Source organism: Panthera pardus, unplaced genomic scaffold (genome assembly GCF_024362965.1).
Source record: "Panthera pardus isolate Hobbes unplaced genomic scaffold, ASM2436296v1 HiC_scaffold_27, whole genome shotgun sequence".
Classification (NCBI taxonomy): Eukaryota; Metazoa; Chordata; class Mammalia; order Carnivora; family Felidae; genus Panthera; species Panthera pardus.
Genome location: NW_026526843.1, coordinates 29,719,341 through 29,733,563, shown reverse-complemented (window position 1 = coordinate 29,733,563; position 14,223 = coordinate 29,719,341). Strand labels below are relative to the sequence as shown.

Here is a 14,223-nt window from a genome sequence, read left to right as displayed (position 1 = left end):
GGTTATGGAGACTTGGAAGCATGGGAGCTGGTTACTGTGTTCTTCCTGCTAAAGATTTAAGCAGCAAACTGTTTAAAAATATTTATTTATTTTGAGAGAGAAAGAGAGCACGTGCACAAGTGGGGGAGGGCCAGAGAAAGAGAGAAAGAAAGTATCCCAAGCAGGCTCCGCACCGCCAGCTCAGAGCCAGATGCGGGGCTCGATCCCATGAACCGTGAGATCATGACCTGAGCAGAAACCAAGAGTCAGACGCTCAACCGACTGAGCCATTCGGGCACCCCTAAGCAGCAAACTTTTTGTCTCAAGGCTTAGAGTCGAGAAAGCTTCAAAAATGTATTTGTATATATATTTCCTGCTTTAGGAAATCCTGTCTAGTGAGCACTATTCACTCTTGTTTTGATGAATCTTATAAGATGTCAAGGTCATCTTGAGTATCAGTTCTCATTGTTCAGAGCTAAATATGTGGAGGGAAAAAAGGACATCGGACTGAATGTACACTGACCCCAGGACAGCTCTGGAAGTTTCTTCCCCCTCCCTCACTAAAGTTCTGCTATCTCATCTCTCTCCTCTTTCTCCTTAAGGTGGCCTGATGAATTGAGGTCTTGATTACAATGTGCACCAGAGAAGATGGAAATGACAACCCAACGCTAATATCTCAAGTTATCACCTGAGTAGCAGGTGGTGTCACGTTCAAGGCTTGAACTGAGAGGCTAGAAGGATCACAGTCAACAAAATGTTAAAGGGCCCGTCTCCTGTCCCCCTGCAACCTCCCCTGGGAATCTATTCTACAGAAACTCACGTGTCTGTGCAAAGATCCACGTATAAGGAAATTCATCACAGCCTCGGTTACGATACTGAAAAACAAGGGGGAAACCCACAGATGTCTGATAATAGAAAAATATTGAACTAAATTGTGATACATGCATAGTCTGGAATATTCTGCAGCCATTGAGAAGAATGTGGTAGGTCTGTATATTCTGATGCAAACATCTCCAAGACATATTTATATTGTAGCAAAAAGAAGCTCATAGTACAATAAGCACAGTAAGAGCCCATATATGCAAAAAAAAAAAAGCCCAATATATGTGTATTTGCACATAAATGTATGTGAGTGCATAGAAAGGGGACAGAAAGGAACCCACTAAACCAGGAACGGTGGCTACCTCAGGGGAGCAAGGTGGAAATGCGGGGGTGGGGGGGGCTTCCTCAGGGGGACATTCAACGTACTTCTGTATTGTTTGATCCTTTTACAGCATGAATGTATTCACACATTACCTGTGTCATTTAAAAACATGTTTAGTACAAGAAAAGAGTTCTCACTCAGCTTTGCAGCAGGGGTAATTAGGATGCAGAGTCTGAGAAGAGCTAAAAGAAAGGCAAAATGAAAGAGGGCTCCCTCGAATCGAGAGAGCCCCCCCTCCCCTCCCCTCCCCAATTCCATTTCCTGTTTTCTCCCCATCTGCAGTCACCTGCGGTTTGAAATACGTTATACCACATTTCATATCACAGGCAGAAGCTCTGCTCTCTTTCTCTTCCGCCTCCTCCCCTGAGGACACACCAATCTCATTTTTTAATTGAATATTCAAAGGTTCGCGTTACGAAGAACGAGTTATGGCGGTTCCAGCTGTGCATCTTTCTCTCACTGCTGTTATTCTGAAAATAAAGAGTCCCATAAGCACCCAAGGGGGCAACCCCTGGCCCCTTCTACGCCCCCCCCCCCTCGCCCCGCCCCTCTTCCAACCTTAGTGGCATAGGAAGCAAACAGTATATGAGGCCCTTGGGAACTGAGGGTGCGTCAATATCAATGGAGTTTCTGGCCTCCTGTTTCAAGCCCCGTGGCTAAGTCAGTAGCTGACGTTCTGAAGGATGAGACCAAAACCAAAAGGTTGGAACTCATTGCCGACCACTGGCCTTTCCCTAAACTTGCTCCTCTGGCCTCTCTGCACCTCGTCGTAGACACACTGAAATAGGATTCTCTCGTGGGCCTGATCTCTCACACCTTCCCTTTTCTCCATCATAGACCCTGCAAACCTTCAGGATGATCAAAATCAGTGAATAGTTCAGTGATGCACAACGGAATATTAAACAGCTGATACAAATATCTTCTAAGAATATTTAATGACAAGGGAGCACCTGGGTGGCTCAGTCGGTTAAGTGTCCGATTTCGGCTCAGCTCATGTTCTCCCAGTTCGTGGGTTTGAGCCCCGGCGTCAGGCTCTACGCTGACAGCTCAGAGCCTGGAGCCCACTTCGGATTCTGTCTCTCTGTCTCTCTCTCTCCCTTTCAAAAATAAAGAAACATTAAAAAAATTAAAAAGAGGGGCGCCTGGATGGCTCAGGCAGTTAAGCTGACTTTGGCTCAGGTCATGATCTCACAGTTCGTGGGTTTGAGCCCCGTGTTGGGCTCTGTGCTGACAGCCCAGAGCCTGGAACCTGCTTCAAATTCTGTGTCTCCCTCTTTCTCTGCCCCTCCCCCGCTCTCTGCCTGTCTGTCTCTTAAAAATAAACATAAAAAAAAGTTTAATAAAAAAAATTAAAAAGAATATTTAAGGAAAAGGAAAAATGACCACCAAATATGATCAAGCAAGTAACAAAACAAAACCCCAATCATTCCAATCATGGGGGGCAGGGAGTGTATATGTATTTTTGAAAGCTTGGAAGAATATTCAGGTGACCCTTGAACAACACGGGTTTGAAGGGCCTGGGTCCACTTATACGTGGATTTTTTTTTTCAATAAATACAAGGTAGGCCTATAAATGTATTTTCCCTCCCTTATGTTTTTCTTAATAACATTTTCTTTTCTCTAGTTTACTTTATTGTAAGAATATAAGTATATAATACATACAACATACAAAGTAGGTGTTAATGTTACTATTTATGTTATCAGTAGTAAGACTTCCAGCCAGCAATAGGCTGTTAGTTATTAAGTTTTGGGGGAGTCAAAAGTTATACGTGGAGTTTTGACTGTGTGGGGGTCAGTGCCCTTAACCCCTGCAGTGTTCAAAGGTCAACTTTACACCAGAATGGTGACAATGGTTACTTTTGGGTGGAGGGAATGCAGGTTGTTGCTTTTCTGTGTTTCCCAAATTTTCTACAATAGGCATATTTTACTTTTGGCGGGGGGGCATAGTTTACTTTTATAACCAGAATAAAAAGATTCCTTTCTAAAAAAGATTCTATGATGATACTTTCCTAGGCAGGAAAGCAGCCTCAGCTTTCGTGGCAAAATCTTCAGCTACAAGTACCAAAAAAGGTGCTTTAACATACAGATAACTAGAAAATTCAGTTAAGTATTCAGCCCGTTTGGGGCAAATCCAGTAGATGAAACTCTGGATTTTAATACACCAGATCAATGCCTGAGTGGCTTTTCATTCTATAAAAGGACTCGCAGCAGGATTCCACTAAATGGCCAGCTCTCCTAGCGCATTTAAGATGGGATTCAATAGACAGAAATTCAGCTGTCGCGTACCTCTATAAGAAAACAATGGCAACACACACCCACCTGGACAGACTGTCTGAAGGGCTGTTTCTATTCCACTTAGAGAGACCCTGCTGAGCTAAAAGCACAGCCTTGCCTTTTCCACAACTCTGTCTCGCCACCCAGCTCAAGGAGTCAAAGCAGGGAAGAGATGGAGTTAAAGTGTGCCACCTCGGTCGGAAGCAGAAGCAGGCAAGAGCCTCAAAGAAATTCAGCTGCGGGACCAGGAAACACTCAGAACCACACAAGGTTGGAGCTGGTAACGCCCTTCGGGCCCTGACCCACTCCGACCCGCTCGTGTTACAAAAGGGGAAACAGAGACTCAGAGAGAGGAAATGACCTGTCCAGAGTCACAGAGTGATTTAGTGGCCGAGAAGTGGTGCCCTCACATTTGTGTGGGCCTGATGACAGTCCAGAGGGAGGAGGGTCACGGAACACGACCTGGAACCCTATGGGCTCCGCAAGGCGGCGGCTCCCACCCACGGAAGGCAACTGAGGCAGCAGAAGCCATGGAGGGGCTGGTCCTCCTCTTCTGGGTTCCCTCTGCCCTTTCTCTCCCTTCGGACTCGGGCCTAAGCCTCCGGCCCGGGGCCACTCAACCCAACTGGCCAGATTCTAAGTACAATAGCTCTACCTCAGGCCAGGGGTGACCCCTGCTCAGGGTGGGTCAGCCTCTCCCACAAGAGCCAGACTTCAAGCCAGGCTCTTTAAACAGAGTTTTCTAGGTGTTCTGGTCACTGTTATGTCCAATCTGCTAAAAAAAAAAAAAAAGAAAAGAAAAAAAAAGAAAAAGAAAAAAGGTTTACTCACAGGCCTCTGGATGAATGCCCAACTGTCCTCTAGGGAGCCTGAATTTGCCTCTGCCTCCATCTGGTCTCATTTAAAGTGGATCTGAAAAAACCCAGTTCCTGCCTCAGCGCCGGTGTTCAGAGCTGGGGGCCTCTGCTGGGAAAAGAAACCCAACACTACCTCACACCTCATCAGGGTCGCCAAAGCGGGGTTCTGCTCCCGCTCTCACCCACCCCAGGGTCTTCAATGGGGGGGAAGGGTCAGAGGGGGCCCTGGCCAGAGAAACCGGAGCCCTGAGTCCTGTCCCCTCGGAGGCCTGCAAATCTCTTCCCCAGTCCCCTGTAAGTGAGTGGAACGGATGACCCAAGCCCAGGGCGAGCTGAGAGCACGTGGCACAATTCAGCAGATGGCTGCCTTTAATGCGGAGACACAGGACAAGAGGATAACATTATTTCTCACCCTCCTGAGCATGTGGCCTCCTTCCTCTGTGCAAGCAGCGGAGAAACCCACGGTTTCAAATCCCAGCAGCAAAAAGCCTTCTCCTGCCAAACCGAGGAGGAAGGGTCTGTGTTTCTAATTTATTCTGCACCCCCCCCCCAAGTTGTTACTTAAAATAATCCATCATTACACGGCTGGTGGCTCCAAGATTTTTATTTAAAGCAATATGGAAAGAAAGAAAAAGAAAGAAAACCCACACGTAACCCGTGGCTGTGCTATCTGGGATTTAAGCTGAGGATCTTTTTAACATCACTGAGTCTTCAAAGAACCCAAGTATACTCTTCTCCGACCCCTGAGTGTGCTGGCGGGGGTGGGGGAGAGGCGGTGAAAAGAGGGGGAAGTTGGGGTAATGGCAGGATTTTTATTGCTTAGAAACATCACGAAAAGGGCAGGTTTGGCTTATTTATTTATTTATTTATTTATTTATTTATTAATGAATCTGTGTCATCTGTTATGTGTTTCATTGTTTCGTCCACTGACCAGCGATATCGCTTTGGACTAAGTCACTTGGTCTCCCCGTACCCATAAATGAAGAAAACAGGAATACTTGTTCAGGAAGCTGTTGGGAAAAATGAAATACAGATGGAAGCATTTGGAGATCTTTGAAAGAAACATGTTATACTTATCTATGGTATTCTCTGTCTTCCTCTTCTCTTTCTCTTTCTTCAATGGGGTCTTAAAGTACATGCAACTTAAAAGCCCTTCTCAATTGTTCATGCTAATACGAAACCACGGCTCTGATAATCCAGAAACCCAGGCAAGTCCAGAAATCAGTCCTATTTAGTTTTGGAATACCTTTTTCCAGGGGGCTTATCTTCCTAATTAGTTTTGCTCAGACTAATGCTACGGGTTTGTTCCCTTACGGCACACAAAGGGAGGGGCCATGCTGGGTAACAAAGCCAGCAATTAACAGAAAATTTACAGCAGAGACTCCACAAGGTAAATGCTATGCACATGACTGCAGATCAAAATCTCATTATGCTATACAGACAAATCGCTCAGCTGTAATGCAGTTTTGTAATAAGAACACCGCTACCACTCAACATTTCCGGGATTTAGGAAATGAAAAGAAACGGGACTGATTCCTGCCTGTCATCTGGAAGCTTTCGGAGGGCACGGTCCTGTGTGCCTCGGCACCACCATATCCCCAGCACCTGGCACAGGGCCTGGCAGAGTTGGTGCCCAACCAACTCTGTTGGAGGAATGAATGAATGAGAACAGAAGCGTGTGAATTAACAAATGAAATGTCCCCGGGCCCGGGAGCAGGGTGAGAGCTCAAGCATCTTCACACCTACCCCTTTCTTAGCTGAAGCCCTCAGGAAGCCTTTCCAGTCACCCACCGCCCCTGTTCACGGCTGGATTAGGTCCACTTGTAGTGAATTCTCACAGTAGGCGGCAGCTCCTTGTGCGGCATGGACCACAATAATAATCACATGGCTATTTAAATCTGCCTCCATTATTAGATTGTAAACTCCCTGAGGGAAGGGCTGTATGCCTTTGGTGGGGGGAGGGGAAGACATTGTCGTCCCCCCCCTTTTTCTTTTGAAAAGTCTCAAACACATAGAAGAGTTAGAAAAATGGTACAATGATCACCCATATACCCTTGACTTAGATTCAATAACTTGTTCTATTTGAGGCCGTGTAAATTTTCGTCTGTGCTGTATCCTCAGTGGAGGTATGGGTACATACTGGGGCTTTGCTCTCCCGGGGTCGGGGTATAATATTACTTTTAGTGTGAGGTGGTAGATATGGCTGAGGCTGGAGCTTCAAGGAAAATCAAGGGTTAGGTGCCATTTGATAGCAAAGATCAGAATGCAGAGACCAGCTTCTCCCCGCCTGGAGGCGGTTGCCCTGAGACAGCTGCCCCAGACCGACCCCAGGTAAGGCAAAGTTAGCCCCTGCAAGATCCTTCATTAGGGAGAAAGACCATTACCGGGCTGCCAGTGGAGGAGAGCATCATTGCCCACATTGTGGGATTGGTTCAAGCCAGAACCAATGAGCCGTTCTTTCTATGGGACAGCACTTACAGTCTGGACCCCAAAACACAACATTGAAAGAAACAGCTCGATGAAAGAGCCAGAAGATACCGCCCCTGAGGCCTGGGCTGTGCCTTGCTTGGTTACCATGGAGAAGTCATATGACCTCAAAGAGTACATCCTGGGGCACCCAGGTGGCTCAGTTGGTTAAGTGCCCAACTCTTGGTTTCGGCTCAGGTCACGATCTCACAGTTCGTGAGTTCGAGCCCTACATCGGGCTCTGCACTGACGGTCTGGGGCCTGCTTGGGATTCTCTCTCTCTCTCTCTCTCTCAAAGTAAATAAATAAACTTAAACAAAAAGAGTATGTATTAATAGCAGCCCAAGCCACCTCACGGGCAGGGGTTGGGAGTGGGGATATCCCAAGAATCTTCTACAGTTCTCTATTTCACAGCAGCCACAACTGGTCTCTCCAACTAGACCATAAGCTTACAAGCCAGAAACTATGTGTACTACTTTTTTTTTTTTTTGTACAGTTGACCAGGGCTAGCCATAGTGCTGGACACTGAGCAGTCAAAAATAAACGTCTGTGGATGCAATGGAGAGAGAGTTTTGTCACACAGAATCTTTGTGGTGTTCATTCAGATGGGATCGGGTTGTGTTGTGTACGCCAGAGCTGAACTTCCAAGCTCTGTGCATGCCCAAAGAAGGGTCCTACCCAACAATTCTGTGGCCTGTTTTAAGTCACTAATGATGTTGCCTTACTAGCCATGGTGACCCTCAACCACACACACACACACACACACACACACACACACACACACGCCCCAGAGCAATGCATGTGTGGCACCATGTCCCGGAGCTCATTCAAAAGAACTCCTGAGCTAGGTTTATTCTCCAGACTTCTCTTTCCAAACCCTGCATGCATATTCCTTGGAAGAAACAAACAGCCATCAGCCGTCCAAGGTCTCCTGAGTTAATTCCATCTTCCCCAGGCGTATTACAACTTCTTGCAGACACAAAGAGCAGAGAGACAAATGACACATAAACAAGAGCTTTACAGCCTGGGGGAGGGGGGCAGGGAGAGTGACGTCAGTTTTCCCAGAAACCCATTTATCCCGATAACAAGGTTTCAAGTGCTTGGGCTGCTCTTTCAGCTTCAGAATCTGGCATACAATTAAGTTCTTCACCATGCAGTATGGGCAAGGCCAGCCAGAGCAAACGGGGACCATGCAAAGCAAACCAAATGGCCCTAAACCACCCCCAACTCCCATCCACAGAACAAAGGGGACCTCCGGGTGGCCCAAATTGTGCCTGAGGTGAAGCACAACCTTCTGGAATGTTCCCCTTTACAACATCTGCCCTGCAATCCTAATCCAGGCAAGGGGGACTGGCGGCAGAGTATGGACAGGTCGATGCAAATTAATTAGCTGACAAGAAAAATCATTAGCGTCCTTTTTGGTCACTAAAAATGGAGCAAAGTGTAATCCAGGAGAATAATCCCTCGACTTCGGCCATGCCATCTCTAAAATGCAGGTAACAGGGAGCAGAAAAGCTCTCTGAGAACCCTCAAGATGCCACAGCAATAAATATTACAGTGCTAATCTTAGAGCGAAGAGAATTCTCTCAAATTCCATGATCACAGAGCACTGTCTCCTATCTATTGGTCCTTGCACATCAACATAAAGAGCTGGGTTGAGGTCTACAGGGGTTGGGGAGGTCCAAATGAAATCACCCTGCCCTTCCAAACAGGGACCAGAGGGTGTCATGAATTCATATATATCCTGTAGAGAAAATGCTATCAGATTCTGGAAACAGATTTTGAAAACAAATCAATTTCAATGGCACCAGATACCTAGAGGCTTTTTTTTTCTTTCTTTTTGCACTGGAATTGCAGTGCATGGATTATTTCCCTGAAGAAGTAAGCCACAGGGTTTAAAAACTTGCGTGTGTGTGTGTGTGTGTGTGTGTGTGTGTGTGTGGTTCGGAGATTTCCATCAAGGAGCATTTGATGTTCTGGAATTTCACCTACCTCTCCTTCACTCTCCTTCCTCACCAAAGAGTGTAGGTAACTGTGGGCTTCTTAAAATCTCAGACACCCATGGATGAAAAGAAAGGCTAGATTGTTGCCCCAAATGGAATCATCCCCTCCCTGTACAACCACGCCTGTGGTCTGAAAACACAAAATAAAATAAATAAATAAAAACCAAACAAACAATCATGGAGCCTCAGGTCACTTCAGTATGATTTCTCTGAACATCCCAGGCTGGAAAACTTCAGTTCTTTAAAAGAACATTTTTTTTTTTTCCAGAGTCTGCTGCCAACAAAAAGAGAGACGGCATCGCTTTTACAAGCCTCACACTTATTTTCCCGAGTCCCCGCAGAAAGAAGCCGGCTCCACAGGTTTTGGCATACCAGCCCAAATACACCGAACACGGAATCCAGACAGACACCCAGTGGCCCGCAAAACCCGGGTCAGGTAGCCAGAAACATGCCAAAATACGCAGCCAGCCACCTACAGGCCAGCGAACTGCACCCCCGCCCCCACCCCCGACACACACAAATGGGACCCAGAGGCAAACAGCACAGAGGAGTCGGGACACACGCACACACACCACGGGGGTGAGCGCACGCAGAGAAACAGGCGGACTCATCTAGGGTCACAGACAACCCGGGCGCCGCCGCCCGCCGGGGAGGCACGAGTGCGCGCGCGTGCACTCACACGCACACGGTGATACACACACACAGCCGCAGTCACATATGTAATGCACAAGGAGAAACCCTACCCCCCGCCAGTCACCTCCCCGCCCCCCTCACCGCTCACCGCCTCCTGCCCCAGGCTCACCCCAGCCCCGCGCCCCTCTTGCAGGGGAGGCCCGGGTCCCGGCCGGCGTCTGGGCTCCGGGGCGCGGCCCGGCGCCAGGAGGAAGCAAGGCCCGGGGGGAGGGGAGGGGGGGCGGGGGGGCCGGGGACCCCGGGGGCTCGGCGGCTGGCGCGGCCATTCATTCGGCAACGCCCAGCGGCGCGGCGGCAGCTGCAGCGAGGGAGGCGGCGGCGCTCGCTGCGGCTCTCGGGCAATGCAAGTTCGGCCGCCGGCCCGCAGCCTCCGCCGGGGCCCCCACCCGCCCGCCGCCACCGTTCCCGGGGAGCGGCCGGGGGAGTGAGCCGCTGACCCCGGGAGCAGAAGTCCCGCCGCGCCTCGGCTCCTGGATGCTGCCCGCTGCCCTCCGCGCCGCAGCGGCGGCGGCGGCGGCGGCGGCGGCGGCCGGGTCTCCTCCGCCCTTCCCAGGCTCCCGGCACCCCAGCCCCGCACTCACCACCTGGCGAGCTATATCGGTCGCTGCCATCGCTCCTGCGTCCGCCAGGGCTGCCACGGGTGCCGCCGCCACCGGAGCTACAGCACAAGAAACAGCGGAGCTCTACCGACAAAGAGAAAGTGTTACACTTCGGGCGCGACCAAGTCCGGTGGGGGGAGGTGCAAGGGAGGGGCCCCCGCGCCGCTGCTCCAACCCCAGCCTCCCCTCGCTGGCCCACCCCTTCGGAAGTGGGGTACGGGGAGGGGGCGGATTTCACGTGCCGCTTCCCCCTGAGGCGAGCCCCGTTCCAATTCTCCCTGTAACCTCGGCTGTAGGCCTTTGCGAAGGGGGGCGGGGGCTCCCCTCGGTGACCACGTCCTCTGCCCCCCCCCCGCCACTGGGCTCCGTGGTACGTCCCGACCTCTGCTGAATTGTCACACCCCCCTGCTCTCGCCTTACATCCCCGAGTCCCCAGACCCCAGAGGCTGGGAGGGAACCCCCGCCCCTCCCCCTCCCGCGCACAGCTCGGCGGCTGAGCTCTGCAGTCGCCCCCCTCCACTCCTCTCCGTCCCCCGTACCCCCTCTTCTTGTCCTCCGAGATCTCCGGGTGCTCCAGAGGGAGAGCCTGCGGCTGGGGACTCGAGGCTCCAGCACACCTCCTCCCCCCGCCCACCCCACCCCCAGTGGCCCGGGAGTGCGGCTGGGGCCGGAGTCGGGGGGGGGGGGGGCAGCTGCGGCACCTGCCGCTCCACGGTGGAGCTTAGAAAGGGGGCAGTTGGGGGGAGCCGCACTGCGGCCCCGCAACTGAGCTGTGACGTGCGGAGTCTGGGACCAGCGGACTCGAGGTCCCCTTCTGCCCTGGGGTTTCCGAGCCTCGGATGCTGTGGACTATAATTTCGTGGAGGCAAGCTCACCACTGTGGGGTACTTAATACAGACGGACCCCACGCCTCCTCTCCCTACCAAGCCCTAGGCGCTCAGCGAGTGAGCGGGGGCTCAGACCACCACCCCCTTCTAGTGTCGGGGCCGCCGGGGAGTCTCAGAGGAGGAGCTTGGGAGCGAAGACCCCCCAGCTCGGTCGAACGGGAGAGTGGGAGTGACGCGGGGCGGCCTCCGGTGGCTCTGTCCCGCCCGGATTTCCCCTTCACCTTCGCTCAGCCCGGGAGAAGGCGACCGGCTGTGCGCAGTGAGAACCTCCGAAGGCGGAGGCTGTGCCAGCCTGCTTTCCTCTTCCTCCCGGCCAACCGCCGCCGCGGGTCCTCTCCCTTGCCCGCGGCACCCCTCCACCTCTCCGGCCCTGAAGCCCCCCGCCCCTCTCCCGGGAGCGGCTCCTTCCTAGCTCCCTGGGACTAGCGAACCCTGGCCCACTTGGCGTGCCCGAGGCTCCAGCGGCCGGACACCCTACTCCGCTCCTCAATAGGGCTGGTGCCCTGGTCTCGGAGAGGCACCCAGACCCTCGAGTGGAACCCGGGACCGCAGGGGTAGGCCGGGCCATGGGCAAAGGCCGGGACAGCGAGGTGGCCCCGGATGGGGCGGAGGAGATAGCCCGAGAGCGGCCCAAAGGCGGGAGCGGCGGAGGGGGAGGCAGGAGGGAGGAAAGAAGAAAAACAGGAACCAGGGAGAGAGAAGGAGAGGGGACCTGATACAGAAGCCCAGGCCTGGGGAGAAGGAGGGAAGGCAGAGAAATGGGGTGGCCACATGAAGTGTCTCCCTGGCACTTGCTTCCACCTGCCGGGACAGTGCTTCTCACACTGACTCGGGGAGCTCTCTCCATGCGCAGTGTGAACCGGGACTCGGCAAAATGCATCCCCAGTGCCTAGTTCTGGGTAGGGCATCCAGGAAGTGCCCAATTAAACGTTTCCTGAACAGGAGGGCAGGGGATTTTGGATGGGGGAGGGGCGGGTACAGAAGAAAGACACACAATGAGAGGGTAGCAGTCGGGACAGTCGCGACGAGCCAAGTATTGGGGGCGCCCACTGTGTGCCCATCATTGCGCCAGAGACCCAGGAGAGGCCAAAGGAGAAGAGCCGGGCACAATCGGGGACCAGTAGGGGGGACTTAGGCAGACAGCGCGAGGCCTCAGGGCGAATGGTGATGGCTAGGAAGAGGGGCGGCTTTTGTCTCCCAGTCCCGCCGTTGGGGAGGGGGGGGCGGGGGGAGGGCTGGGGCAGGGCCTGGGGGTGGCGCCAGGCCCTGGGTTGGGGTGGCAGCAACACGAGGGACCAGCGCTGTACATGAGGAACCGCCGCAAGGCAGGGCCCAGACCGGATGGGGGCGGGGAGTCCGAGGTGACCCGCCGCTTCCCGGCTGGGCGTCTGGGAGGGAGAAGGGCCCGAGGTCACTAAAGGATCTGGACATGGGTCTTGGGTGGTGGCGGGACGAGAGGCGCGCGTCTGGAAGCCAGGGTGAGAGCTGATACCCAGAGCGTCGGGGGCCGGGAGGAGGGCAGGGTGGAGCGGGGCTCCCCAGGAATCCTTCCTGCTCCCCGGCCCACTGCCCTCCCGCCCCAGCGCTCCGCGCTGGCCACAGCTCGGTCCATTTCAGCCCCTCCGGGGGCTACCTTAGCTCAACATCCTTGGCGCCCTGCCCACGTGACCCACTCAGCCCGTCGGTCCCTAGGGACCCTCAGAACCTCGGAGGCCTCCTCCTCCAAAACGCTGGACCTCGCAAATTGGAACCAAGTGTGTCATTCGAGTGTCCTGCGGCCCTTTGTTCCCTCTAAGATCGGCCACCCGCGGCTGCAAGCCCTCGCTGGGGCCGGGGCATCCCCGTTTCCGTGGGATGTGGGTTGGTGTCTACGTGGGAGCAGGTGTGCCTGTGTCCGTGTCAGCGCGTGGGTCAGCTATGTGTCTGTGTTTCAGTATGTGTCCGTGTGTGTGTGTGTGTGTATGTGCAGAGAGGCCTCCACTCACAATGTTCTCAGTTGTACGTACCTTGCCTCACCCGGTACAGCGGGTGGATAACTGAGAGGTGTGGCTCATAATGCTCATTTCAGCCAAGAGGTTTGGGAGCTCACTGGGTTGGCGTCACCCAATCTTTGGCCCTGGGTCACCTGCCCAGGCACAGGGCGGGCAGGAAGGCTGAGGCAAGAGGGCCTGGAATGTCTGTCCCCATGGGTGAGCAGAGCAAAAGATCCCCTTCGTGAAGGGGCGTTGTGGACTCTCGGGCACCGCCGTGAACACTTGCTCGTGGTCCCTGTGCCCTGGCAGGATCCTTGGGCCCAGCACAGCGTCTGGCAGGTGCTCAATCAATGTTTGTTGAGTGAATGAATGAACGGAAGCATTTAAATGTGGTGTTTTCAGTGTTTCCACTGTCCGCGAGGAAGCTGGAGCGCGCAGCGACTTCCCAGGGCCAGCAGGTGACTGTCATTAGCATGCTAATGTTGTTTGTGGAACCAGACTCCCGGGGAGGGGAAGTGGCTACCCCTGCTAGCTAGGAGTGGACCCTAATTGGAGCCAAGCTTTAGAAAGATCACTCAGACTGCTGGGGTGGGGGCGGGGGTGCTAAGACTGAATGGGGGAGGGGAAAGAGGGCAATGAAATGGAGCTGAGAGCTCAGGAAAGCCTTCGTCCTGAAATGGTGGCTTTATGGAAGCAGAAAGAGAAGGATAGCCACGTCCGGCGAGAGCGAAGAAGCTCGAGGACAATCCGAAAAGATCAGAAAGTTGGAGGGGGAGGACAAGGCAAAGCAGAGGGAAAGTGATCTGGGAGTAAACAAATCCAGATAGTGCTGATAGAATCAGAGACTCAGTTAAGGGGTTCAGCCAGGATGAACTAAGGAGTCCTTTGTGCCTTATTACCTGCCGCCCCGGGTTGTACATTCATTTATGCCAGCGGTTCTCAAAATGTGCTCTTTGTCTAGCAGCGTCACCTGGGAAGTTAGTAGAAATGCAAATTCTCAGTCCCCACCCAAGACCCACTGAATCTGAACCTAGAGAGGGCTGGGCCCCAGCAATCTGTGTTTGAACTCAATGCGAAAGTGTGAGAACCGGAGGGACGGGTCTACATGGACAGCATAAGGGTACCGAGTGCATTGGGTTGGGGAACGGGTGCCAAGAAACGTGCAGGGAGCTGGAAAGTTCTAAAAATAAACTTTGCTTCCTTTGCAATTTTACTCACTCGTTCCACAAATACGCACAAGCCCCCGTTGCACATCAGCCACTGTGCTAAGTGCCAGAGAAAAAAAATG

The 14,223-nt window shown here is 52.9% G+C and overlaps 1 protein-coding gene across 7 annotated transcripts in view; it reads right to left on the bottom strand.

The window, feature by feature from the left end:
* Positions 1-10,213, bottom strand: part of SEPTIN6 (septin 6) — a 67,163-nt gene extending 56,950 nt beyond the window's left edge. For 2 of the 7 annotated variants that reach the window (XM_019421867.2, XM_019421869.2), the window contains exon 1: positions 4,289-4,364. In XM_019421867.2, the coding sequence (XP_019277412.1) occupies positions 4,289-4,348 (60 nt within the window). In that variant the 5' untranslated portion in view covers positions 4,349-4,364. Of the gene's footprint in view, positions 1-799; positions 855-4,288; positions 4,367-10,057 lie in introns of those variants that run through there. The other 5 variants (XM_019421871.2, XM_019421873.2, XM_053892108.1 and 2 more) reach the window with 5 other exon arrangements.
* Between the last annotated feature and the right edge of the window lie 4,010 nt (positions 10,214-14,223).